Source organism: Pelophylax lessonae (assembly GCF_965119305.1).
Source record: "Pelophylax lessonae genome assembly, chromosome: 2".
NCBI classification, from domain to species: Eukaryota; Metazoa; Chordata; class Amphibia; order Anura; family Ranidae; genus Pelophylax; species Pelophylax lessonae.
The window spans coordinates 580,103,684-580,129,794 of NC_138769.1; the positions used below are offsets into that span (position 1 = coordinate 580,103,684).

The window sequence follows — 26,111 nt, forward strand, 5'->3', positions numbered from 1 at the left end:
TGAAAGTTAGGTGAACTCCAGCAATGGCCAAAAGATTTGCATGTATGTTCAGCTAGTCTTGTGATTTTCAAATGTCTTTGCCGCTCTGTATAGCTCATTATGACAGTAATGCAATTTATCGCATTGCTGGATAAGTGTCCAGTGAGGGAGCAGGTGACATGGGAAGCTGCAAAGCTAAAACTAAAACCTGATGGTGTTATCTGTTTGACAATGCATTGTGTGTGAAAAGCAGTCATGGACAATATTGAAAACATTGTAAGATTATCCGTCACTTCCTCTTCTGACTGGAAGTGAGGAGAGTCTCCCCAAAGGGGGCACAGACCGCAATAAAAACCTGCTAGACGTTCTATCCTTTCCTCACTTTAGCCAAATTAAAATATTTGTGATGAAAAAGTGGTCTGGTGTGCTAATAAATGTGACAAAATAAATACCAATACACAAATGTATAGAAAAAAGTGAAGTGGAAAAAATGTATTCACATAAAAAAAAGTCCATAAATCACTGGTGTATAAACAAAATGAAATGTAGACTTCCAAATCCAACGGTGCAAATTCATGTTAGGTGATACATATTCCCTCCACCATACAATTCTGCACTCACCAGACGGAAATGATGAAAGTGCAAAATCAACTCAGAAAATCACTCTTGTGCGATGTGGAAAGAACCCACTTGCCACGTGTGGACACCCAAAATCAATATACCGTATATACTCGAGTATAAGCCGAGTTTTTCAGCACATTTTTTGGTGCTGAAAACGTCCCCCTCGGCTTATACTCGAGTCAAGAAAAAAAAAAAAAGTCCCCTGGCCACTCCGACGTGCTTAAGCTTTAAAAATGTCACCGCGCATGCGCCGCCGCCGCTCGGGAGAGGCCGGGAATAGCCGAAAGTATATGAGCGGCGCGTGCGCAATGACGTGTCGGCGCCGGACGGCGCCATTTTTAAAATGAAGGCGCCTCTGGAACAGGTAAGTGAAACTGCTGCACTACCTGCCATTATGCATACTACAAGGGATGCAGTGCTGTGGGCATGGTCCACCTGTACCATGCCCACAGCACTGCATCTCCTGTAGTATGCCCACAACCCCGGATCCTCTTGTACCATGCCAGTCTCCCTGCATTCTCCTGTACCATGCCAGTCTCCCTGCATTCTCCTGTACCATGCCAGTCTCCCTGCATTCTCCTGCACCATGCCAGTACCCTGCATTCTCCTGCACCATGCCAGTACCCTGCATTCTCCTGCACCATGCCAGTCTCCCTGCATTCTCCTGTACCATGCCAGTCTCCCTGCATTCTCCTGTACCATGCCAGTCTCCCTGCATTCTCCTGTACCATGCCAGTCTCCCTGCATTCTCCTGCACCATGCCAGTACCCTGCATTCTCCTGCACCATGCCAGTACCCTGCATTCTCCTGTACCATGCCCGCTGCCCTGCATTCTCACCCTAGGCTTATACTCGAGTCAATCATTTTTGCCATCTTTTTGTGGTAAAAGTAGGGGCCTCGGCTTATACTCGAGTATATACGGTAAGCCTCTTACCAAAAAACCAACATGAGAAAGCATGTATTGTCCAATGGAAGAATCTCCTCTCTCCTCATTAAGGTAGAAACAGATCCAGGTGATTCACAATGCAATCCAACTTAAACATGTATGCTTGGAGACAATCCCTCAAAATGTACCCAGGGAGAAATGAATAAGCGGACAATAGTGCATTACCTCTAAACACTTTAATAGTATAAATAGACATGCACTTAGTTATGATGGTATCAATGAGCGGTTTGCATAAAAATTGTAGATGACCGCTGCTGCCTGCAGCGCGGACCGCGGACGAGATGTGTGACGGTGCGGCGCCTCCTCTATGGCTGGAATTTGGATAAAATAAGTGTTGGTGCACAGAAAATGGCCAGGAATACTTATGTCTGTTCACCTTTTGTCTGCAGCTGCTTAGGTCAAGTGTTTTTTTGACACAGCAATAAAGTTAGCAGTACTAAATGGTACATTCTCATGTGTACTGCTAATGACACTTCTTGATTTCCTTTAGGTTATCTCTTCATTTACCAATGACAGGTTTTTATTGCCCCAATTGCTTGCTGTGCATTTCATTTTTTTTTTTTTTTTTTTTTAATACTGCAGTTTTTTTTTCCTAGTAAGGCTTTATGCATCCTTAAATGTAATCTAGTACATGGTGGTGTTAATACTCATCTTTATTTTCCAACTGGTGGTCTCTTGTTCCTGTTTGGCTATGAACAGATCACAACAAGTACGTATGTTTCTAAATGCATGCAATGATTTTTAAATGATATAATTCACTCTGTGTGTTTAAGTTGTGATTAGTTGTCATTCAGTTTATCTCCGTTTTAAAGAAAAATATCTTTTTCGTACAGGACATAGTCAACATATTCATACACCATATGTTATAGGCACATACAGTGCCTTACAAAAGTATTCACCCCCTTGGCATTTTTTGTGTTTTGTTGCCTCACAACCTGGCATTAACATGGATTGTTTGAGGATTTGCATCATTTAATTTACAAAACATTCCCACAACTTTAAAGATGTTTTTTTTTTTTTTATTGTGAAGCAAACAACGAATAAGACAAAATAACTGAAAAAGTCAATGTGTATAATTATTCGCCCCCCCTAAAGTCAATACTTTGCATTGTAAAGCTACCTTTTGTGGCAATCACAGCTCCAAGTCGCTTTGGATAAGTCTCTGAGCTTGCCACATCTTACCACTGGGATTTTTGCCCATTCCTCCTTGCAAAACTGCTCCAGCTCCTTCAGGTTGGATGGTCTGCGCTTGTGAACAGCAATCTTTAAGTCTGACCAAAGATTTTCTATTGGATTGAGGTCTGGGCTTTAAATAGGCCATTCCAACACATATACATGTTTCCCCTTAAACCACTCAAGTGTTGCTTCAGCAGTGTGTTTGGGGTCCTTGTCCTGCTGGAAGGTGAACCTCCGTCCTAGCCTCAAATCACGCACCGAGTACAGGTTTTGCTCAAGAGTATCCCTGTATTTAGCACCATCCATCTTTCCCCCAACTCTGACCAGTTTCTCAGTCCCGGCTGCTGAAAAGTATCCCCACAGCATGATGCTGCCACCACCATGTTTCACTGTGGGGATGATGTTCTTTGGGTGATGTGATATGTTGGGTTTGCGCCAGACATAGCGTTTTCTGGTCTGATGGCCGAAAAGTTAAATTTTAGTCTCATCAGACCAGAGCACCTTCCTCCATACATTTTGGGAGTCTCCCACATTCCTTTTCGCAAACTCAAAACGTGCCATTTTGTTTTTTGCTGAAAGTAATGGCTTTGTTCTAGCCACTCTGCCATAAAGCCCAACTCTATGGAGCGTACGGCTTATTGTCGTCCTATGTACAGATACTCCAGTCTCTGCTGTGGAACTCTGCAACTCCTCCAGGGTTACCTTAGATCTCTGTGCTGCCTCTGATTGATGCCCTACTTTCCAGGTCTGTGAGTTTTGGTGGGCAGCCGTCTCTTGGCAAGTTTGCTGTTGTGCCATGTTCTTTCCATTTGGTTATGATAGATTTGATGGTGCTCCTGGGGATCATCAAAGATGGGGATATTTTTTTATAACCTAACCCTGACTTGTACTTCTCAACAACATTGTCCCTTTCTTGTTTGGAGAGTTCATGGTCTTCATGGCAGTGTTTGATTAGTGGTGCCTCTTGCTTAGGTGTTGCAGCCTCTGGGGCCTTTCAAAAAAGGTGTGTATATTTAATGACCGATCATGTGACACTTAGATTGCACACAGGTGGACATCATCTCACTAATTATGTGATTTCTGAAGGTAATTGGTTGCACCAGAGCTTTTCATGGGCTTCATAACAAAGAGGGTGAATACATACGCACATGAAAATTTTCTGTTTTCTATTTCTAAAAAAATAGTTTTATTTATATGCTTTTCTCATTTCACTTCACCAACTTAGACTATTGTGTTCTGATCCATCACATAAAATTCACAAAACATTGAACTTAAGGCTGCAGTGTAACAAAATAGGTAAAAAAAATCAAGGTGGTGCATACTTTTGCAAGGCACTGTACACTGCTCAAAAAAACAATTAAAGGAACACTTTGAAAACGCATCAGATCTCAATGGGGAAAAATATCATGCTGGATCCATATCTATACTGATATGGACTGAGTAATGCGTTAGGAACAAAAGAATGCTACATCGTTTGATGGAAATGAAAATTGTCAATCTACAGGGGGCTGAATTTAAAGACACCCCGAAAATCGAAGTGCAAAAAGATGCAGAAGGGTAGTCCTTTTTGCTGAAATTTTAATTGCAGCAACTCAAAATGGTACTCATTAGTTTGTATGGCCCCCACGTGCTTGTATGCATGTATGCATGCATGCATGCCTGACTACATCGGGGCATGCTCATAATGAGAGGACAGATGTTGTCCAGGGGTATTTTCTCTCAGACCTGGACCAGGTTATCACTGAGCTCCTGAAAAAAATGATATGCAACCTGCCTGCGTTGGATGGACTTAAACCTAATATCCCAGAGGTGTTCTATTGGATTTAGGTCAGACGAGCATGGGGGCCATTAAATGTTATAAATTCCTTCACCCTCCACAAACTGGCTGCATACTCATGCCACATGAGGCCGGGAATTGTTGTGCACCAGGAGGAAACTAGGACCCACTGCACCAGCTTGGGGTCTAATGATGGGTCCAAGGATTTCATCCCGATACCTATTGGCAGTCAGGATGCCATTATCTAGCCTGTAGAGATCTGTGCATCCCTCCATGGATATGCATCCCCAGACCATCACTGACCCACCACCAAACCGGTAATGCTGAACAATGTTACAGGCAGCATAACGTTCTCCATGGCTTCTCCAGACCCTTTCATGACTGTCACATGTGCTCAGGGTGAACCTGCTCTAATCTGTGAAAAGCACAGGGCACCAGCGGCAGACCTGCCAATTCTAGTGTTCAATGGAAAATGCCAATCGAGCTCCACAGTGCTGGGAAGTGAGCATAGGGCCTACTAGAGGACATCTGGCCCTCAGGCCACCCTCATGAAGTCTGTTTCTGATTGTTTGGTCAGACATTCACACCAGTGGCCTGCTGAAGGTTGTTTTGTAGGGTTCTGGCAATGCTCATCCTGTTCCTTCTTGCTCAAAGGAGCAGATACTGGTCCTGCTAATGGGTTAAGGACCTTCTTTGCCCCCTATCCTGCTCTCCTAGAGTAACTGCCTGTCTCCTGGAATCTCCTCCATGCTCTTGAGACTGTGCTGGGAGATACCGCAAACCTTCTGGCAATGGCACATATTGATGTGCCATCCTGGAGGAGTTGGACTTCATGTGCAACCTCTATAGGTTCCAGGTATCGCCTCATGCTACCAGTAATGACACTGACCCTAGCCAAATGCAAAACCAGTAAAAATCAATGGAAAAAGATGAGTAGGGGAAAAGAAAATCAGTGGCCTCCCAGCTGTAAAACCATTCCTGTTTTGGAGGTTGTGTCATTGTTGCCCATCTAGTGCACCTGTTAATTTCATTAACAACCCCCCTCTGCTACTTAACTGACCAGATCAATATCCCAGGAGTTTGACTTGATGCTATACTCTGATTAAAAAGTGTTCCTTTAATTTTTTTTGAGCAGTGTACTTTCAGGTGACTGGACACTGTCTAAGCTCCTGTTCAAAAGCTGAGATCCAAAAGAAATCCCACAGTAATAATTAGGGGAATGGTGGGCATCAGCTGTGAGGAAAGACTACAAGCACTGAACTTATTCTCTCTGGAGAAAAGACGATTGAGTGGGGATATGATATCAATGTACAATACTGTACTGGCGACCCTAGCATAAGGAACAGACTTTTCAGAGAAAGGGAATACAATAAGACACGTGGCCACTCACTAAAACTTGAGGAAAAACGGTTTAACCTTCAAATACTTTGGGGGTTCTTCACTGTCAGAGCAGTAAGGATGTGGAATTCTCTTCCACAAGCAGTCGTATCAGCAAGGGGCATCGATAGTTTCAAAAAACTATTAGATGGGCACCTTTAAAGACCACAACATACAGGGGTATTCAATGTACGGTTAACAGCAAACACACACACACACACACACATCATAGGTTGAACTGGATGGAATGGTGTCTTTTTTTCGACCTCACAATCTATGTAACTATGTAAGAATTGTCATGAGCGTTCTGGGCTTAATGGTGGTCTTGTTCGAGGCAGTACCCTTTTAAAGTGCCCAATTTAATTCACTAACTCTCCAGCCAACTATCCTATCAGCAAAGAGAAAATATCAGGCTCCTTTCCTGGATATTGCCATTATTATTTCCACCAAAACACGACAGTCCTTGTCTTACTGGATCACCACTTCAACTCCAACTCTAACAGTGGGAAAATCCTTACTTCCCTACAATTGGATCTTACAATGTATAACAGATGCAAGTTTGTCAGGCTGGGGAGGAGTCTTCCAATTCCTGGCAGTTCAGGGAAAATGATCAATTAAAGTAGCCAAACACTCCATACCAATCCTAGAGCTGTCATGTTGTCCCTCCAGTACTAGATCCCCTTACAAGGGGTCGCCCAATTTAAGTGCAGTCTGACAATGTATCAGTCATCAAGGGGGCATGAGGAGCCTAGCTATGTATGGGGGAAGGGAATGGGGAATGCCGCTCAGGTGTGTGTCCAAACAGGTGCTGGCTGGATCCGCCGTCCAGGAAGATACAAGTAGAAATGTGAAGCCGCACTCAGATGATTGAAATCAAATGAAGTGTCTTTATTCTTCAAAAGTATCCAGGACAAACAGACAGTGTGAGGAACAGAATATGTCCAAGGTATGCCTTGGACATATTCTGTTCCTCACACTGTCTGTTTGTCCTGGATACTTTTGAAGAATAAAGACACTTCATTTGATTTCAATCATCTGAGTGCGGCTTCACATTTCTACTTGTATGAGGAGCCTAGCTGCCATGAGGAAGACTAGCCAGATTCTGTCATGGAAACACTCTGCCCAGCAATTTCCGCAGTTCACATCCCTGGAGTGGACAACTGGCAGGTGGATTATCTCAGGCACCACCACTTGGATCAAGGGTAGTGGTCTATTCATCGAGGTGGGCTCAATCTGATATGTCAAAAATGGGGGACTCCGGATGTGGACATCCTAGACTCCAGATATAACATGCTTCCTCTGTTCGTATCCAGAACCCCTAGCTCTGGCCTTGGAAGCTCTAGTTATCCCCTAGTCTCAGTTCAGGCTAATTTGTGCCTTCATTCCACTGAGCATTCTACCTTGCTAGCGCCATAAAATAAAGCATGAGGAATACTGTGATTCTTCTAGCACTGAACTGGGCCAGAAGAGCCTGGTATACAGACATACTCAGATTTCTCAGTCAGCCGTTGACTTCTTCCTAACAGGCCAGATCTGCTATCCCATGGACCTCTATTCCACCCTGCTTCAGTTTTCAGCTTGAAAATCTTATTCGCTTGATGTGAGCGTAATCAGGTTAGTCTTAGAGATTACTCTCTCCCTCCCATTCTGGCCTCCTACAAACTGGTCTTGACCAGATTCTAGCTCTCCGCACCATAAAAGGGTAGATTTCAGCCTTATCCATCCTTTTTCAATGGCCTTTAGCTTTGCTTTATCTTGTAAAAATGTTTATTAAAGGTGTTTCTCGTTTGCGGGCCCCTTTGCAGCACCCTGTGTTACCATGGACCCTTATTGGCTGTCTGCCTTGCAGAAACCACCCTTTGAACCCATCAGGATTTCCTGTTTTAGATCCTTGCTAGCAAAGTGGTCTTTTTGGTCGCTATGTTTGACAGACGTATTTCTGAATTGGTGTCCCTTTCCTCTAAACAGATTTTCCTTATACTTGAATAAATGTAAATTACACCTGCGCCAGATATAAACTTGTGAAACCTTGTTGGAACAGCAGCTGTTTCAAACCAATAAGGTTATAAATGTTTGCCAAGATAATTGCAGAATCATGCGATCAACAGCGCATATTCGATGGTATGATGTGTCTGCAAACAATTTCTAATAAAGTGTGCTGTGCAAATAAGTGTGGGGCTAAATATAAAAATAAATGATTATAATCCTATTGTAAATCTCAGCGATCTGATCAACAATACTGTACATAAATACCTAATCAGCTAACATACAGATTAAACATATAAGTGAAGTGCTGTACTCTTAAAGTGTTCAGTGCAAAGGTGACAGATTTGTGTGTGTGTGTGTGTGTGTGTGTATATATATATATGTGTGTGTGTGTGTGTGTGTGTGTGTGTGTGTGTGTGTGTGTATATATATATATATATATATATATATATATATATATATATATATATATATATATATATATATATATATATAATATAATATTCCAATCAACTTTTTATTATCACAAAAAAATAAAAATGAAAATAGTCCAACTCAATTTTCGTGCTCAGTCCTTATTATATCTTCTAACCATCTTCCATCTAAAAAGAAGACTCTTGAAAAGTGCAATCTTGTGCAGGCATTATTTGTGATGGTGACACCCTCCGTGCTTGGGAAAGTATTATGGCAGAAATGCACACTCACCAGAAGATGTTGATCCCCCTTGCCTTATGGCAAATAGGCTTGCAAGATCTCCTTGATCAATGGGGTGCTTGTGGTTAGATTCCACGGGGTACTCCTCCCCACGCTGGCTTATTCTCCACTCTTACTCAGGTTTATAAACTGTAAAAAAATAAGAAATTCCTCCTCGTGGTGTAGTATTTTAAAACTTGCAATGTTTATTCAAATATGCCATAATAGGGCTAAATTAACGGTTGTACAAATCCAATAAAATGTGTGCAATAAAAAACAGGCGATACGACTGAAGCCAAGACTCCCGTGCAGCTGCCCGCACTGTAGCGAGGGATCCGCGCCTGACCGGAAGCGCCTATCTTGGCATGCGTTCCAGGTTAAAGCGCAAGGACGTAACCACGTGCGTGCCGGCTTGACTCATTTTGTCATAGAACTGATGTCATCGGAAGCTGGGACGCCGTCGCTAAGCACTCTACTATATACGGAACAGACATATGTCCGCCCTAAAACCAATCATTCTAATTCCATTGTTATAATCATGCAGGTAAACCCTTCTGACTCCATCAGCTGTTCTCCTCGTCACAGCCCCATTACTATATGTTTCCAAACTTGGGCCGAGTATTTATTATTATTATGTGCCATGTGTCCCAGGCTCAGTGCAAAGTGCGATTTTTGTGCAGGCATTAATTGTGATGGTAAAACCATTCTTGGGAAAGTATTTTTAATTTTATTTATTTATTTTATTCTTATATTTACCTATTTTTATTTAATTTTGATATTTTGTTTACTTTGGCTTACCACTCATGCATGATAATAACAATAATTTTTGTAACAGGTTAACCTTTTTTTGAGTCTGACAGTGCTTACGTGTAGTATGGGTAATCCCTAGTCCATTACACTTATTTACATGTTGAACATATTACAGCTAAGTAGATTATAACCCGTGGGAGGGGAATCCACACTCCATTCTACATATTTTATTTACCACAAAGGAATAGATTTTATATGATTTTAAACCAAATAGTCCTAATGGGTATATAGTATGAAATATAGGGTATTTATCTTTCTGAGATGAAGTATATTGTTGCATAATGGTACACTGTAGATATATCTGATCCATTTTAGCCTGAGACACATGGCACATAATAATAATAATAATAATAATAATAATACTCGGCCCGAGTTTGGAAACATATAGTAATGGGGCTGTAACGAGGAGAACTGCTGATGGAGTCAGAAGGGTTCACCTGCATGATTGGAACAATGGAATTAGAATGATTGGTTTTAGGGCGGAAGTTTGTCTGTTCCGTATATAATAGAGTGCTTAGCAACGGCGTCCCAGCTTCCGATGACATCAGTTCTATGACAAAATGCGTCAAGCCGGCACGCACGTCGCTACGTCATTGCGCTTCAACCTGGAACGCACGCCGAGATAGGCGCTTCCGGTCAGGCGTGGCTCCCTCGCTACAGTGCGGGCAGCTGTACGAGAGTCTTGGCTTCAGTATTATCACCTGTTTTTTATTGCACACATTTTATTGGATTTGTACAACTGTTAATTTAGCCCTATTAGGGCATATTTGAATAAACATTGCAAGTTTTAAAATACTACACCACGAGGAGGAATTTCTTCTTTTTTACGGTTTATAAACCTGAGTAAGAGTGGAGAATAAGCCAGCGTGGGGAGGAGTACCCCGTGGAATCTAACCACAAGCACCCCATTGATCAAGGAGATCTTGCAAGCCTATTTGGACCCTCTTTGCCATAAGGCAAGGGGGGGTCAACATCTTCTGGTGAGTGTGTATTTCTGCCATAATACTTTCCCAAGCACGGAGGGTGTCACCATCACAAATAATGCCTGCACAAGATTGCACTTTTCAAGAGTCTTTTTAGATGGAAGATTGTTAGAAGATTATTATAATAAGGACTGAGCACGAAAATTGAGTTTGGACTATTTTCATTTTTATTTTTTTGTGCTAATAAAGTTGATTGGAATTATATATTTTCAGGGATCTGTCACCTTTGCACTGAACACTTTAAACATATAGGTGAAGTGCTGTACTCTTAAACGTATGAGAGCTGATTAAGTATTTATGTATGCAGTGTTGTTCAGATTCCTGAGATTTACAATAGGATTATAATCATTTTTTATGATATTTAGCCACGCACTTTTATTTGCACAGCACACTTTATTAGATATTGTTTCCTTATACTTGACAACGAAAAGGTTGTATTACATACAAGACCTTCCTTTTTGCCAAAGCTGGTTTTAGCATCCCGTCTGAGTAAGGAGGTTGTTCTGCCATCCCTGTGCCCTGCTTCTAGACATCCAAAGGAACTCTTTACATTGCATGGAAGTAGTCGAAGTGTACCAAAAATAAAAGTGAATGCTTCTATCCCGGTTTGTGCTTTCTGAGACCTGGCAGGGTACATCCTCCTTCACAATACAATATTGCATGGTGGATAAGAAATTTGATTACAAGACCTTATGTTCAAAAAACAAATACCCCTCCTCCTGCACTGTTACAGATCTGTTGGAGTTTGCTGGGCCTATAGGCACCAAGCCTATGTCGTCTAATTCTCTAAGGCCGCCACCTGGTCTTCTGTTTATATTTTGTTTTCAAAGGTTTATCAGGTGGCTGTCCAAACTTCTGATGATCCAGCTTCAGCTGCAAGGTTCTTGCAGCGGCACTCTGAACCTGCGATTTACCCTTTTTTACTTCTTGGGTCTGTTGGCACAGTTTCCGTTTGCCTAGCTTTTGCCCACCCTTGCGATCATTGCTTAGGGATAAATGAGGAAAAAAAGTGCAAGTGCGAGTTAAATACCACATAAATAAATAATTCATATAACTTTTTTCTAAAAAAACATTTTTCTAACAAATACAATAAAAATTTTTTTTATAATATATAGGCTCCTATAAAGTCCCATATATTAAATATGCGTATAAGTCTTGTGAAGAAAAGTATGTGATTCAAGTCCCAAATGTGCAGAAAATAAATAAATATGAATTCATTTGATGCTATCTTTTGTGTCAACTTGTGTCAGACACCCAATCTGCTCCTTTCACCGTACGTATCCCCCAAACTGACTCCCCAGATAGGAAGCTGGTCAAAACCTCACGCCTCAAGTAGTATAAGAATTTTCCAGCAGGTTGGTCTCTATCCATAGAGGTTACAATCTCAGGAATATGTCAGGTAAAAGAGAAGGAAGGATTCCATAGTGTAATTCAGTAAAATTCAAATGATTTATTAAAATATATTAAAATGAACTCCCATTCTTATGTGTCAGCCTGACACTAGGGTAACGCACAAATCTATCAATCTGGCTCTGGCTCTGAGCACGGAGTACAATGCAGAGCTGTGTTGCGGTGTTGGTCGGCATCCTGGGCCCCCCCCCCCCCTCCATTTTGTCACACGAAGTCCTCACGGAGGGGTAGCCCCCCCAACAGCTGGAGGGCCACAGGTTAAGCACCCATGCAAATGTAATTCATGGTGTATGAATAAGTTGCCTGTGTTCCATATTGTACTCCAAGATATGGAATGTACAGGTAAGTTTTTTTTTTTTTTATATTTTCGCTGTTCTGAGAATCCAGGGCAGATTAGATCACTTTGAATGCATCTAAACACATGAAAATGTTGTAGAATCTTGTAGAAGAATAAGCTTTGTTTATGCCTCCCAGATATTTTTTCCTGCATTTAAAGTGGAACTTTACCATATCTAAGCACCAAAAACTGAAAACCCTGTGCAATTTATTTTTGATTTTCAAAGAAAACTCGCCCATCCATGTCTCCATGCTTTATTTTCTTGAAGTCACTTTGAACCCCCCTCCCCCCAGCATTCTAGCTGTGGCCATTTTGAATAGGGGCAGATGATTGATGTAGCATTAAATCTATCTGCCCTTCGCTCAGGCATGCAGGCAGGAAGGAAGGTGTGCTTAGCTGAGAAAGCTCCTCCTCCAGGTGAAAGAGGGGGGAAAAAAACACTGACTGTGGTGATGAGGGAATGGAGTGTTTTTTCCTTTTCTTTTGACCCCATGGTGGAAGGAAAGAAAATCAAATCATCTATGGGCTGTCTAAGCAGCGAGCTGGAAGGTGACTTTGTGTACTACTGCCTGAGGCAGTATAGGAACAGACCAATGCACACAAGGAGTGCTGGAAATCAGGAGCACTGTTTGCTTTTAGGAGTTTGTGGCTTCATCCTTCTTTATATATAAACCGTGTGTGGTTTATGTTTGTATGGAAGCTTGGATCTAAATGCCATGCAGTGAAGCACATTTTGTTGCTATCAACACATTGCTAAGTTCTCACACGATTCATTAAACTCTTGCAGTTGTTGCTACAGAATTATGTGGCAGCATTGTTTCTTTTCATTACAATAATAGAATTTGGAAACTAGTTATTGTGGTCATGGAGACCCTAGATATTTTTAGGATGCCGGGATACATTTGCTTCCCTTTACAATAATAAAGTTGAGCACCAGCTGTAATTTTTGGTGAGCTGGTTGCTGGTGTGTTTTCTTTCTTTCTTTCTTTCTTTCTTTCTTTCTTTCTTTCTTTCTTTCTTTCTTTCTTTCTTTCTTTCTTTCTTTCTTTCTTTCTTTCTTTCTTTCTTTCTTTCTTTCTTTCTTTCTTTCTTTCTTTCTTTCTTTCTTTCTTTCTTTCTTTCTTTCTTTCTTTCTTTCTTTCTTTCTTTCTTTCTTTCTTTCTTTCTTTCTTTCTTTCTTTCTTTCTTTCTTTCTTTCTTTCTTTCTTTCTTTCTTTCTTCTGTATTTAAAGACATTCTGATTATTGCAGGAGCACTTCCTGAACAACACGTGGACCCACCTTGGTAATGTCACTCGGAGAGAGATGGAGAAAAACTTGAATTGCTGTGGTCTGTTAAACACCACAAATATCAAAGAATTCAAGGAGGAATATGCCTTTTGTGACGCGGTACGTGATGTGAAAATGTAATACATTATTTTCATATATTTTAGTGAATATAACCACATTATTTTTTTCCTGCCTGATGTTTTAAACTGATCTGGTGTTCTGACGAAGAGACTATATTGTTATGGGAGCAGATGAGTCATCCATTGTTTTTTTTCCTGACTCATTGGTCACCCACACATCTGTTGCACTTTGATTGGCTTATGGACCCCTTTTGTGCTCATCAAAGCCCTTTCTTTTCCTTTCACAATTAGGACTGTAAGCATCAACATACTGTATGTGAAACCTGTGGAGATAAAATGTTAACTCATGCTGGTGAAGCTCTGAAAATCCTTGGAGGTGTAGGACTCTTCTTCAGCTTCACAGAGGTAAATGCATCATTTGATTCTGAAACCAATATGAAGGATGACAAAAATGAAAAGTTCCGGTAGAATAGCATGGATATCAATTTAGTCAATATGGGTTCCATGATGGTTCCTTACTAGTGGTACTGGCTAATGTTAAACCTTTTTCACCTTAAATCATTCCCTGCATTAAGGTAAAAAATACCCCAGTATTTGTATTGTATCACTCCCCACCTCCATAAATAATTACCCGAGTCCTCACTAGCTTCACTGCTGTGCCTATCTGCAGCAGCTCCCTTCTTTCTACTCACAGGACACCAAGCAGCCATTGGCTCCTGCTGCCCTCAGGCAAATCCTGTGAGCAGAGTGTGTGAGGGGGGTTTAGGGTGTGCATCCATGGCCCGCATGTGTGTCCCTATAGCACGTGGCTTCTTATGGGGTCACACGCAGGTAAGGGGCTGCTCTGTTCAATTGCACAGAGCAGGTCAATATAGCTTGTTTATTTTCGGGTAAAATTAAAAAGAAAATGTTACTTTTAGAACCACTTTACCATATAATGAGCATTCTACCAAACCGTACAGAACAGTGTTTCTTACCAGATATATAACCATTTCACATGACTGCTATGTGTGGGCTTCCTTTTCAGAAATATTGTGTACTTCTCCGTAATGAGAACAAACTGAAAGCTCATTTCTGTTACATAAGCTTCGCTGTACTCCCCAGAGACAGCTGACTCAACATTCTTTATTGAGCAAATGAAATTTATAGACTGGACATACTACTTTCCTCTTTATACTGTACTTGCAGTTTTATAGTTATCCCTTTTGAAATGCAGCATTAATGGTTTTTACTTTGCCTCTGGAACATTGTCATACTTTAAAGAAGTGAACATATTACCTCTGCAAATGGGTTAAGGCCCATTTTCAGCCAGATCCGGTTGGATCCTGCATTCTCCTCTATGGAGCATCGGATGTAAACAGACCAGTGTCCGTTTATACCCGGCTACCTCCGGGTTCGATGTGGCAAAAAAAACGAAGGGCATCTGTTCCCCTCCGGCTGGCCAGATCAGATTAGAGGGCAGCTGGGTGTAAACGGAAAGCCAGTCCTTTTTACATCCGGCTTCCCAGAGAGCAGAGTGAGCTGTGTCTTTGGCCACTCTGCATAAGCAGAGTGGGCACAGACCTGTCATCTGCTCAGCGGGGGATCAGTGAACAGGTCTCATGCTGAGCAAAAACTGATCTGGCCTGTGTGAAAGGGGGCCTAGGGCCTTGAAACGAGGCCTGTAAGGCTAGCCTAGGGGCATTGTGATGTTCAGCATTGAAAGAGACCAATGTGGCCCTTTTGGCTTGGCCCCCTTTTCAGAGACAAGGCAGTATGTGATGACTTTACACAAAGGGATGCATTCAGACATTCTAAAAGACCAGTACTTGTACCCAGAATAGCATGCAAGTGCAGTACTGGTAACCAGCAAGTTCTCTAGGAAGGGAGCACCCAAAGAATAGCAGCAGTAAATGATATCAAAGGATGGTTCCACCAAACATTTTAAAGTCAAATGGGATTTTATATATTTTTTTTTTAGTCTAGTAGCAGAAAACAAAGTCAGATGTTTAAAATGAGAAGTAATGCCACTGCTCCCTTTCATTTAGATTCTTGCAATTGTTTACCATACTCACACACGTGGCCTTCAAATGTAGCCTACTTTTTGTCTTCATAAAAATAAGAATCCCTATTTCATTAAGACTTACAAATTTGCTTTACCTACAGGGTAGTCACATTATTACCTCAGTGGGGGCAATTTATTTTCTGTTTAAAGCGAAAGTAAACCCATCCTTTTTAACATTTTCAAAAAATAGTTACATTTCCGGCACGGGCCGAAAATGTAACACACCCATTGGTTGTACTCTCAACCAAACTGTCAAACCGTCCAATGGCTGGTGTCATAACTGATCAGATGTGCAGCATAATGGCAGTTGTAGATTAAACGGATGCCAAGATCGCATCTTCCTTGCCTGAAAACGATAGGAGGGTTTACTTCCACTTTAAAGTGATTGTAAAGTCTTAGTTTATTTTCCTATAAAAATAATCACCATGTTATACATACTTGCTCTGTTGCAGTGGATTTGCGCAGGGCAGCCTGGATCCTCCTTTTCTCTGGTCCCTCTTCTGCTCTTATGGCCCCTTCCTCCTGTTTAGTGCCCCCACAGCAAGCAGCTTGATGTGGGGGCACCCGAGCCAAGTCACAGCTCCCTGTGTCCATTCAGACATGGTGCCCCGCCCCCTCTCTCCTAGCTAGCTGACTATGATTGACAGCAGCGGCAGCCAATCAGGAGGGAGAATCTTGGACGGCTGAGGACACTCGTGGAAATCGCTGGACAGAGAGGGACCTCAGGTAAGTTTTAGGGGGGGGGGGGTCTGCTGTATTTATTTATTTTTTCAATACATTTTATTGATGTTTTCACAAAAAAAAGTACAAAAGTTTATGGAAGTCATGTCACATGCTGTCATGTATCCAAACCTATCACAAAGGGTTAAGAAAGTGGTTACATTAACACAACAGAGGTCTTGCTTGAACCGAATCCACGGTAATGGGAATAGCCATGCTAGAACAGTATTTACTCCTCACCTAGACACTCCATCTGGGAGCACACTGTGTCGCAGGCTGAGGGGAAATACTCCCACCATAATTTTTAATGTTTCAATATTTTAGTTCAGAAAAACAAATGAGAAAAGAACATGTACCCTGGCATTAGGTAAATAACAACAACAGACCAGGAAAGCATCATGGTGAAGTATGGATATCCGTGGAAAAAAAAAAGGGTGAAAAACCACCCTCAGAGTAAGGCCGCTAGAGCATGGGTGTCCAACCTTTTTGGCTTCTCTGGGCCACATTGAGCGTAGAGAAATTTTCTCGGGCCGCATATAAAATATATACTATTAGTTAAGATATATAAGTAATAAAACACCGCCGCAGCCTTCCCGTGCCGCCACGCCCCCCACCCCGCAGCACTAATTTAACACAACTAGTGGATGATCCCCTCCAAGGCTGCCTTTGTGGCCGTGCCCCCGACTCAACTTCCTTCCTCCCCAGCAAAAAAAATAAATTGTCAGGGGGCCTCATTGCCTGCAGTTCTGGGCCGCAGGTTAGACATGCCTGCTCTAGAGCTTTGAGAGTCAATCATTTAAAACTGTAACGAAAGCACAATACATGGCTCTTTGAGTTGACTAGTGTGTCCACTGGATTCCAAAGCCCTGATGTGTTAATGGCAGGCATAGAATCTTGGGAGTTAGAAGTAACAGTTGAAGTAACTCATTTGAATAGTGGGGGAGTAAAGCTAGGGGAGTTAGAAGTAGAGCTAGAGAGAGTTAGGAAAGGGGAGAGATGAAAAGAATGATGTGAAGATACCTATGCACAAGGTCAAATTACATAAAGCTGGACAATAAATGATAAATAAAATCATGGAGGGCTATAAAGGCACTTTCATATACGAGGCCCAGTGTTCCCAGGTTTTCTCAAACTTCTCCCTAGTGTTTTGGAGGATGCTGGCAATCCTTTCTTGTGACGTTATCGAACATATTTTCCTCTTGGCCAAGGTGAAGGAGACAAGGGTTCCTCCAAGCCCGGGCTAAAGTAAATTAGGCATTAAGATATAAAAAAGCTTTCTGACTTTACTACTCCTTTTTAATATGCATTAGGGACACCTCGCAGTAGTTACTGGGAGTGATTAAGGTTTCAATTCACTATGCTATAATGCCTATTATGTTTAGCACTGATGGCTGGTGAGAGGGAGCTGAAAATGATTGCCATTTGAGCTTGCGGTGACTTGAGCCTTTAGGTTTAATTAGCCATAAATTAATCCAAAATTGTGTGGCTAAAAACGCCCCTAAAGTTGTAGTCGCTTAGCTAGATGATAGAGAAATATTTCGATATTTCAATGATGAAGTTGGGAAAGCACTTTAAACTTGGGCCCTGTTCACACTGGCATTAGAAACAGGCATGTGAGGCACATTTTGCTGCTCCCCTAACTTGTATCAAAGCAGCCCACATCAATGATAGGAGCAGCTGTTCACATGTAAACAAAGAAAAAAACATTTAGCCTTTGTGGTGTTTTGCAGCAAAAAAGAAGCTACATGTCGAGTCTGGGAGAAGTTGAAGTCTGTCAGCTCTTTCCCTTCAAATCTATGATAACCCACCTGTAGCATTTACAGCACATTGCAAACAAAAAATTTCCCAGCATACTTGCCAGCCTGCAAAACAACCAAATGGACCCTATCAACCAATTTGTGTTAAACAGCTGCAGTGCACACGTCAAAGGACCTCTGTATATACTGCGGTTCTAACTCTAAATTTTCAGAGCCTCCATAGTAGGAGCAGATATATCCATGGATAGGTTATTGGCAGGTGTGCAGGTGCGCCCACAACCACACCCTAATTAAAGGCACAGGGACACGCGTGATGCCCAGAAAAAGCACAATGGCAGCAAAGACAGTCAGTGCGTCCCAACCTATAACTAGCCTTTGCAGCAAGGTGCACATGAAAGGGCAACACACATTGCAAACAAACAAAAGATTTCCCAGCACACTTGTCAGCCAGCCTGCAAAACAACGCCATAACAGTTTTTGTTAAAAACAGAGGGTTTTGTTTGGGTGAGAGACTCACTGGAGGCCTTTGCTGCCATTGTGCTATTGCTGTCGTCACGTGCGTCCCTGTAAGGAGGGGTGAGCTCCCTCCAGGCACACCTGCCCCTAAAGGATAAGTTCACCTTTTTGAACATGTTACACCCATATTTAGGGTGTAACATGTAACCTCTTCACCATCTAACCCCCCCCCGCCCTTTTGTGGTAGTGAGCTTGGGATCTTCTCCCCGGACTCGATGCCAAAATGTAAAGAGAACACGTCCGTACGAGGCTCTTCCCATGTGGCCGCATTACTGTTTCACAGATCCCTGTGAGTTAATCATTTACAAGTACTGACAGCCTTTGTCAGCTTGTAGTTCTAAATTAACTAAAGGGGTGCTGTTGAGTGCTGTGATAGTTTGATTCTTCCTGTCAGTGTAACCTATCCATGGATATATGCAATGCTACTATGAAGAATCTGGAAATTTTAGCGCTTGGACCGCAGTATATCCAGAGCTCCCTTTTAACATGGGCACTGCAGTTTACGCATGTTTTTTTCAAATCTGTGCAAACAAAACCCTCTGTTTTTAACACAATCTGTTAGACAGGGTCCATGTGGTTGTTTTGCAGACTGGCTGGTAAGTGTGCTGGGAAATCTTTTGTTCATTTTGTGATGTGCATTGCCTTTCCATGTGCACCTTGCTGCAAAGGCTAGTTATAGTTTGGGGTGGTTGTCATTATCATTTACAAAATGCTTCATAAGTGTTTAAAAAGGGGGGGGAAGTGTTTTTTCCACCTCACTGAAATTTTTATAATGTGTGTGTGTTTTTTTTTTTTTTTTAATATTATTTGAGGGTGTCTGGGGTGTGGCTTAACGCTATCGGCGCAGTTGGTGGTAGGTTTTCATTTGTTTCAGTGTTAGAATTTTTTTTTTTATAAGTGTGTACTTGGCTATCACCACTCACAGCAAAAACAGGGAATCATAGTCTAGCAGTGGTGTCAGTTTTGTATGTTTTACCAAGCTGCTTGAATGGAAATGAAATGATTATGTAGCTCTTTGTAGACAGTAGTTGTGTGCCTATCTGATGTCCTGTGTGCATTCTTTTTTAGATCCTTGGCGTTTGGCTTGCATTTCGGTACAGGAACCAGAAGGACCCTCGTGCAAATCCAAGTGCTTTTCTATAGTGTTACTGAACAGCTGCCTGCAATCTTTCAATCAAATAATTTTACTTTACACTTTTGGTCCCATCTTTTAGCTGCTAATTTCTGATACTCTCTGATTCCATGTTCAGATTAGCTGGAAGACAGGGAACAACAGAGTGAACCTGGATATAGGGACTTGTTAAGAAAAAAAGAAGCAGACCACAATTTTTGGGGGCAGGGTATTGTGAACCAACAATGAGATGTCTTGTGGTCCTGAGCATTTAGTGTGCCTTTGGATCTACCGATTCCAAGGCAGAGAACACTTGTATGCTAGCAATCTGGCCACTTGCATGTCCACTTCATATTTTCAGTTGTGTCATTTAATGTCCCAAGCAGTGCATGGCGGGAAAAGGGACATGTTTTGCCATGGTTTTAGAAAGCGGATTGAATGATAGGTCGATGTATGTTAAAAATACATATCGTCATTCTTGAGATGATGTATCTTAGGCTCATGGCAAAGGGTGAAAAAAAAAAAAAAAAAAAAAAAGACTGATTCATGTAGTGTTTTTATAGAACCACTGGACTTTGATAGGTAGTCTATTACATTTTAGAAGCTGTATATACTATTGATGAACCTGCTATAGTCTTCATACCCTTGTTTTTGCGCACACAGGACATTGAATAGTGTTTTCACTGGAGTCTCACTGATGCAACAGGAGAGCTGCCGGACATCAGTCATGTGGATTATTCATGTCTCCAGTACAACCTATTGGACTTGACAACTGATGTATATTTATTTATAAGAATGCTATTTCCTTGTTAGTACATATGTAAATATGACCTTTATGCTATTCATTGTGCAGCTCTAATAGGTGGGGTAAGACCTTTCCTGGAAAACTAGTTTGATGGGGAAGGATGATGATGATGAGGATGATGATGATGGTAATAAAAGGCTTGTAGGTACTTTTACTATTTTTGTTTTTCTATTCCCCCTTTCCTTATCACTGTAAGTTCTTGGATGTAGATTCTAACAAATTGGTCTGAAGGGAAAGTAGCATTTTGCTTGAACATCCATAACCCCAGCTATTCATGTTCAAGTACAAATGCCTACACAAAAACTGACATTTAGGATCTCTGCTGTGAGCATCCCTTTGCTCTAGACTAGCTGCCCTGGGAGGCACCCGAATGACAGCCAATAGTTTTCCTCCGTGGCATTACCAAATTCAGGCACACATTGGAAAATATCACATCCCTGAAAGAATTTATTTTAAATGTTTTGTTCTGATCATTTTCATAAAGTAATACTAAAGTCTGGTGTGGTTTTTTTTTTTTTAAATAACAAACATGTTATACTTTCTTCCTGTGTAGTGGTTTTGCACAGAGAAGCCTAGATCCTCCTCTTCTCAGGTCCCTTGTCGCTGCTCCTGGCCCCTCTCCCCCTGCCTAGTGCCCTCATAGCAAGCAGCTTGCTATGGGGGCACCGGAGCCGCTGCTCTGTGTGTCTATTCAGACACTGACCCGGCTCTCTGTCTCTCTCTCTGTCTCAGCCAATGAGGAGGGAGAGTGCCGGACAGCCGAGCCTCTTGTGCAACATTGCTGGATTAAGATGGGGCTCAGGTAAGTATGATGGGCTGCTGCACACAAGGTTTTTATCTTAATGTATAGAATTGATTAAGATAAAAAAAACCTTCTGCCTTTAGAACCACTTTAAACTACAACCTTTTCTCTTACCTTCTCTGACAGTCTCCACCCGATGGTATTAGCCTTCACTGTTGGGTAATGGCGCACTCCACAGGAGGCAGATAACTCATTAACAGGTTAATACAAAAAACAAACTTTCTCTTACGTCCTCCGACAGTCGCTGCCACCTCCAAGTCATCACTATTGGGTATTGACTTCCGCTCCGCAGGAGTAGCTAGGCATAAGACTTAGTCAAAAGAACAAAGCATTTAGCATAGACACACCCATGGGGGCTGTCCCACTGGTCAATATCCCCCTGCAGTGATCCCTCCCAATTCAGTTTGTCTCTACCTAGCGTCAGGCTTTCCTGTGCTGGGGCTTTCATTCTCAGCCTTCTAATCTTTTCTTTTGATTTTTATTTTTTAAAAAATTTCAAGTTTTTTTCTTGGCTTTACTAGCTGTTTATTTTGTCAGCTTAGTTTACTCGGATCTTCGGATGAAGATGGATTCTGCGGAGCTGGGAATCGGACTGGCCGCCCTGGCTCTCCAGGGCAGAGGGTCAGAGGGATCCCCAGCCCGCCATCGAGCGTTCGGCCATGTGTTCGTCCTGGCATTATGAACAACCCATCCCTGCTCGCAGCAGGGATGCAGCCTGTGAGGTGGCTACCTCACTGGACACATCTGCGGTGCTGCAGTGTTCTGTCCTTGGCTAACGGCATTCCCTGTCAGATGAGGACAGCGGCTTTCCATTCATAGAGGCACCCCACGCCATCTGGTACAGGTAAGTACTTCTGTGTGGGGCCTCTGTCTGGGGTGGCAGTCCTGTGTTGCTGTGTGTTCCCCTTGTCTGTGCCTGTGTGGGGCTCCCTGATGCGATCCCTGAGGGGGTCGCTTGTACATGCGCTGCGGTGCTGTGTGTTTTTGGGGGCCCCTTCCCCTGTGTCACTTCAGTGTTTTTAGGGGTGCAGACTGCGTGTGCGGCGGCCGCAGCGGGGAAAACCCGCGCGGCCCGCCATTTTTAATATGGGCAAGCATGTCTGGCTTCACTATGGGCTGATCTTCATGCTGTTTTGGCGCCATCCGACGCCATATTATGTGTGGCAGAACGATCGTTCCGAGCACATGTTCGACGGCCATCTTGCTGAAGCCTCCCATTCAGTTCTATGGGCAGCCATTTTCCCTGGGTCTTACAGCTTATAGTTCAGCCTCTGATGACCTCACTTCTTTTTCCTCTGAAGCAGCAATCGATGTGGTAACACTCTGTGGGGGCTCTGCAGACTTTCTCTTCCATAACTCTCTGTTTTGTCCTTCCTGGCTCAGTTTCTTCTCCTTTTGGGGGTCTTTAGTCACTGTACATATAGCGATGGGCTGCGCACTCCGCAGCGATTTTAAAGGGCCAGTATCTTTTTATTGCTCTGTTGTTTTCTAACTTGGGCAATGTCTCAGGACAGAAAATTCCCTCCAGCCCTGGTGGGGGACCCCAGTCCTGCTGTGGCCCCTGTTATACCTGATTTGGCCGCTGTAGTGGCGTCTTTAGTGTCCAAGATGGAGGTGCTGATGGCTGAACGTGCTGCTAGGAAAAGGCCCAGATTTTCTATCTCCTCTGATTCAGATGGTGATGTGGCAGCTGCGGCGGGCATGCCCTTTTCAGGGTCTCGCTCATCCCTGGACCCACTGGGGTCTGAGGGGAAGGCGGTTGATGATTCTCCCCCGGGGTCGCCTGAAGAACGCACGACCATGGCGGAGTTGATTTCTTCTGTGAAAAAAACACTACACTTGGAGGATGAGCCCAGTCCTCCGGGCATTGTGTCCTCTTTTGGTACACACAGGACCCGCAAGTCGGCGCAGGTTTTTCCCTGCCCCGCTGAGTTTCATTACACTGTGAATGAACTGTGGCGCACTTTAAAACGTCCGTTCACCGTACCTAGTCGGTTTAAATTGCTTTATCCATTTGCGCCGGCTACGGAATCGCAATGGTGTGTGCCTCCACAGGTGGATCACACTGTGGCCGTGTTGAACAAGGATACCTTGATTCCTACTGAGGAGACCCCGGTTTTTCGGGATCCCACGGACAGAAGGTTGGAGTCTCTAGCCCGCCATTCCTACACGGTTGCGGGTTCCTTGCTCAAACCTGTTTTCGCGTCCGTTCTGGTGGCTCAGGCGGTGGCTGATTGGACTAAGGTGCTTAGACGCAACCTCGCGTCTGATTCCGGCCCGCCTGCCACGCTGGCTATGGTGGACCAAATTCACCAAGGAGTCATGTATTTGTGCGATGCGGCCTTGAATGAGGCCCCTTTGGTAGCACGCCTATCTAGTGCTGCGGTGCTTAACCGTCGACTGATCTGGCTGAAGAGCTGGTTGGCTGACCAGACATCACGGAAAACAGTTGCTGATTTTCCCTATGCTGGTTCTCGCCTTTTTGGCGAGCCGTTGGATACCATGGTTAAAGGTGTCACGGGAGGCAAGAGCACCATGCTGCCCCAGAACCCGAAGAACAAGTCCTTTCGTGGCAAGTGGGGGTTCCACCTCTCTACCCAATCAAGGGTCCTTTCGTGCCTTTAGGAATCAAACCAAGGGCAAGCCTTTCAAGGGCCAAGGTAGGCAGAAGAAGCCCTGGGCGGGCAAGCAGAAGTCTGGCAGTGCCAATGCGGCGGGCCAATCCGCCTCTGCCTGAAGGGGCACCCTCACCCATTTCAGGGGTGGGGGGACGTTTGCGCGGTTTCCTCCAACCTTGGCTGCTCCGAATTCCGGACAGGTGGGTTCAGGAAAATTATTCGATCAGGGTACAAGATCGAATTCCTTTCCCGGCCGGCGGACAGATTCTTTCCCTCAAATCTGCATTTGACCCCAGGGCGCCTGCAGGACCTGCGTCAAGCAGTGCAGGACCTCCTTGCCCAGGGGGTGATTGTCCCGGTGCCTCATTGGGACAGGTTTCGGGGGTTTTATTCCAATCTGTTCACTGTGCCCAGAAAGGAGGTCAAGGTGCGTCCTATTCTGGACCTGGAAGCGCTGAACCGCTTCGTGCACGTTCGAAAGTTCCGTATGGAATCCCTCATCTTGGTGGTGGCCTCCCTCAGTCCAGGGGAATTCCTGGCCTCTATAGACCTGAAGGATGCGTACCTACACATCCCCATTTTCGAGGGTCACCAGAGGTACCTTCGGTTCGCAATCGCGGATGACCACTATCAGTTTGTGGCGTTACCTTTCGGTCTCGATTCGGCTCCAAGGGTCTTTACCAAAGTGTTGGCGCCTGTTCTGGGCCTGCTAAGGGCTTAGGACATTGCGGTCTTGGGATATCTGGACGATCTCCTCTTAAGATCGAGTGTCAGCCAGGACCAACTGTGCGATCTGTCCACCACGGTACAGACGCTCCAGGAGTTCGGATGGACCATCAACGTACAGAAGTCGACCTTGTCTCCTTCGGTTCGTCTTCCCTATCTGGGAATGGTTCTGGACTCTGCTCAAGCAAAGGTGTTCTTGCCGGAGGACAAGCTCCGGACCTTACAGGACGAGATCAGGTCCCTCAGGGACAAGCCATCCTCCTCACTCAGGACCTGCATGCGGTCCCTAGGGTTGATGGTATCGGCCTTCGAGGCGATACCCTTTGCTCAGTTTCACACACGGTCTCTTTCGCTGTGTGCGTTGATCGGTGTTTACCCTCGTTCTTTTTGGTGGCTCTGATTTTGATCTTTCCTTCAGCGTGGTGTCAAGCAGAATTTGGCCTTGAGTACCATCAAGGGGCAGGTGTTGGCATTGGCGTTCTTTCAGCCATGCACTCCCTGGTGCATACTTTTATTCAAGGGGTTAGATGAGGTCTACTTTACTGCCGTGGGATCTGAACTTGATGCTTTCAGTTCTCCAGAAACCTCCCTTTGAGAATATTCGGGATATTCCTCTGCTTGCGCTCTCCCAGAAGGTGGCTTTTTCTTTTATTTTTGTGGCTGTCGCCTCTGCTCGCAGGGTGTCTGAGCTGGCAGCGTTATCTTGTCGTACTCCCTACTTGATGGTCCACTAAGATAAGGTGTCTGCTGTTCAAAGGGTCTGGTTTCTCTTTGGGGGTGTATTGTTCAGGTTGGGTTCCAGTTGTTTTTTGTTGCTCCTGTTTACGTGGTTGGCTATTGTTCTTTAGCCTTGGGATTTTCTTGTTGTCCCACCACTCATGTTTGGCACTGCTTGGGGATGTCCCTGTGGCTCTGAATAATGGAGATCTGTGTCCGTCAATAAATGAAAGAGAAAATGGGATTTTCTCTTACGTCCTCCGACATTCGCCGCCCATTCACACAGTCTTCACTTATGGGGTATTGACTTCATCTCCACAGGAGTTTCTAGGCATAAGACTTGTAAAAGAACAATAAATCTACATAGTCCCACCCATGGGGGCTGTCCTAATAGTCAAATACCCCCCTGCAATAGCCAACCCAATTCAGTTTGTCTTCTGCCTAGATTAGGAGTGGATAGGCTTCCCTGTGCTGAGGCTACAGTCTCAGCCTTCCTCTTTTTCTTTATGATTTATTTTCTGGAAATTTCATTTTTCTTTACTTTGCTAGCTGGTTATTTTGTCAGCGCTAGTTAGTTAGATCTTCGGATGAAGACAGCGTTGTGGAGCTGGGAATAGGACTGACCGTCCTGGTTCTCCAGGACAGGGGGTCGGATGGAATCCCAGCCCGCCATCGAGCGTTTCGCAGGCTATGCGTTCGCCCTGGCCTCATAAACGACCCATCTCTGTCCATCAGGGATGCAGCCATGTAAGGTGGCTACCTCACTGGACACAGCATAGGTTCGTCCGTGCATCCTAGTGTCCTGCGTTCTTGGCTGGCGGCACTCCCCTGCCATCTGAGGGTGGGCGGTTT

At 43.7% G+C, this 26,111-nt stretch overlaps 1 protein-coding gene across 1 annotated transcript in view; it reads left to right on the forward strand.

Moving 5' to 3' along the window:
- TSPAN31 (tetraspanin 31) overlaps positions 1–20,507 on the forward strand; it is a 46,094-nt gene extending 25,587 nt beyond the window's left edge. Inside the window, exons 3-6 of the mRNA XM_082244359.1 lie at positions 2,175–2,255; positions 13,346–13,483; positions 13,735–13,848; positions 19,549–20,507. Of these exons, the coding sequence (XP_082100485.1) occupies positions 2,175–2,255; positions 13,346–13,483; positions 13,735–13,848; positions 19,549–19,623 (408 nt within the window). The 3' untranslated portion in view covers positions 19,624–20,507. The remainder of the gene's footprint in view (positions 1–2,174; positions 2,256–13,345; positions 13,484–13,734; positions 13,849–19,548) is intronic.
- The last annotated feature ends 5,604 nt before the right edge of the window (positions 20,508–26,111 follow it).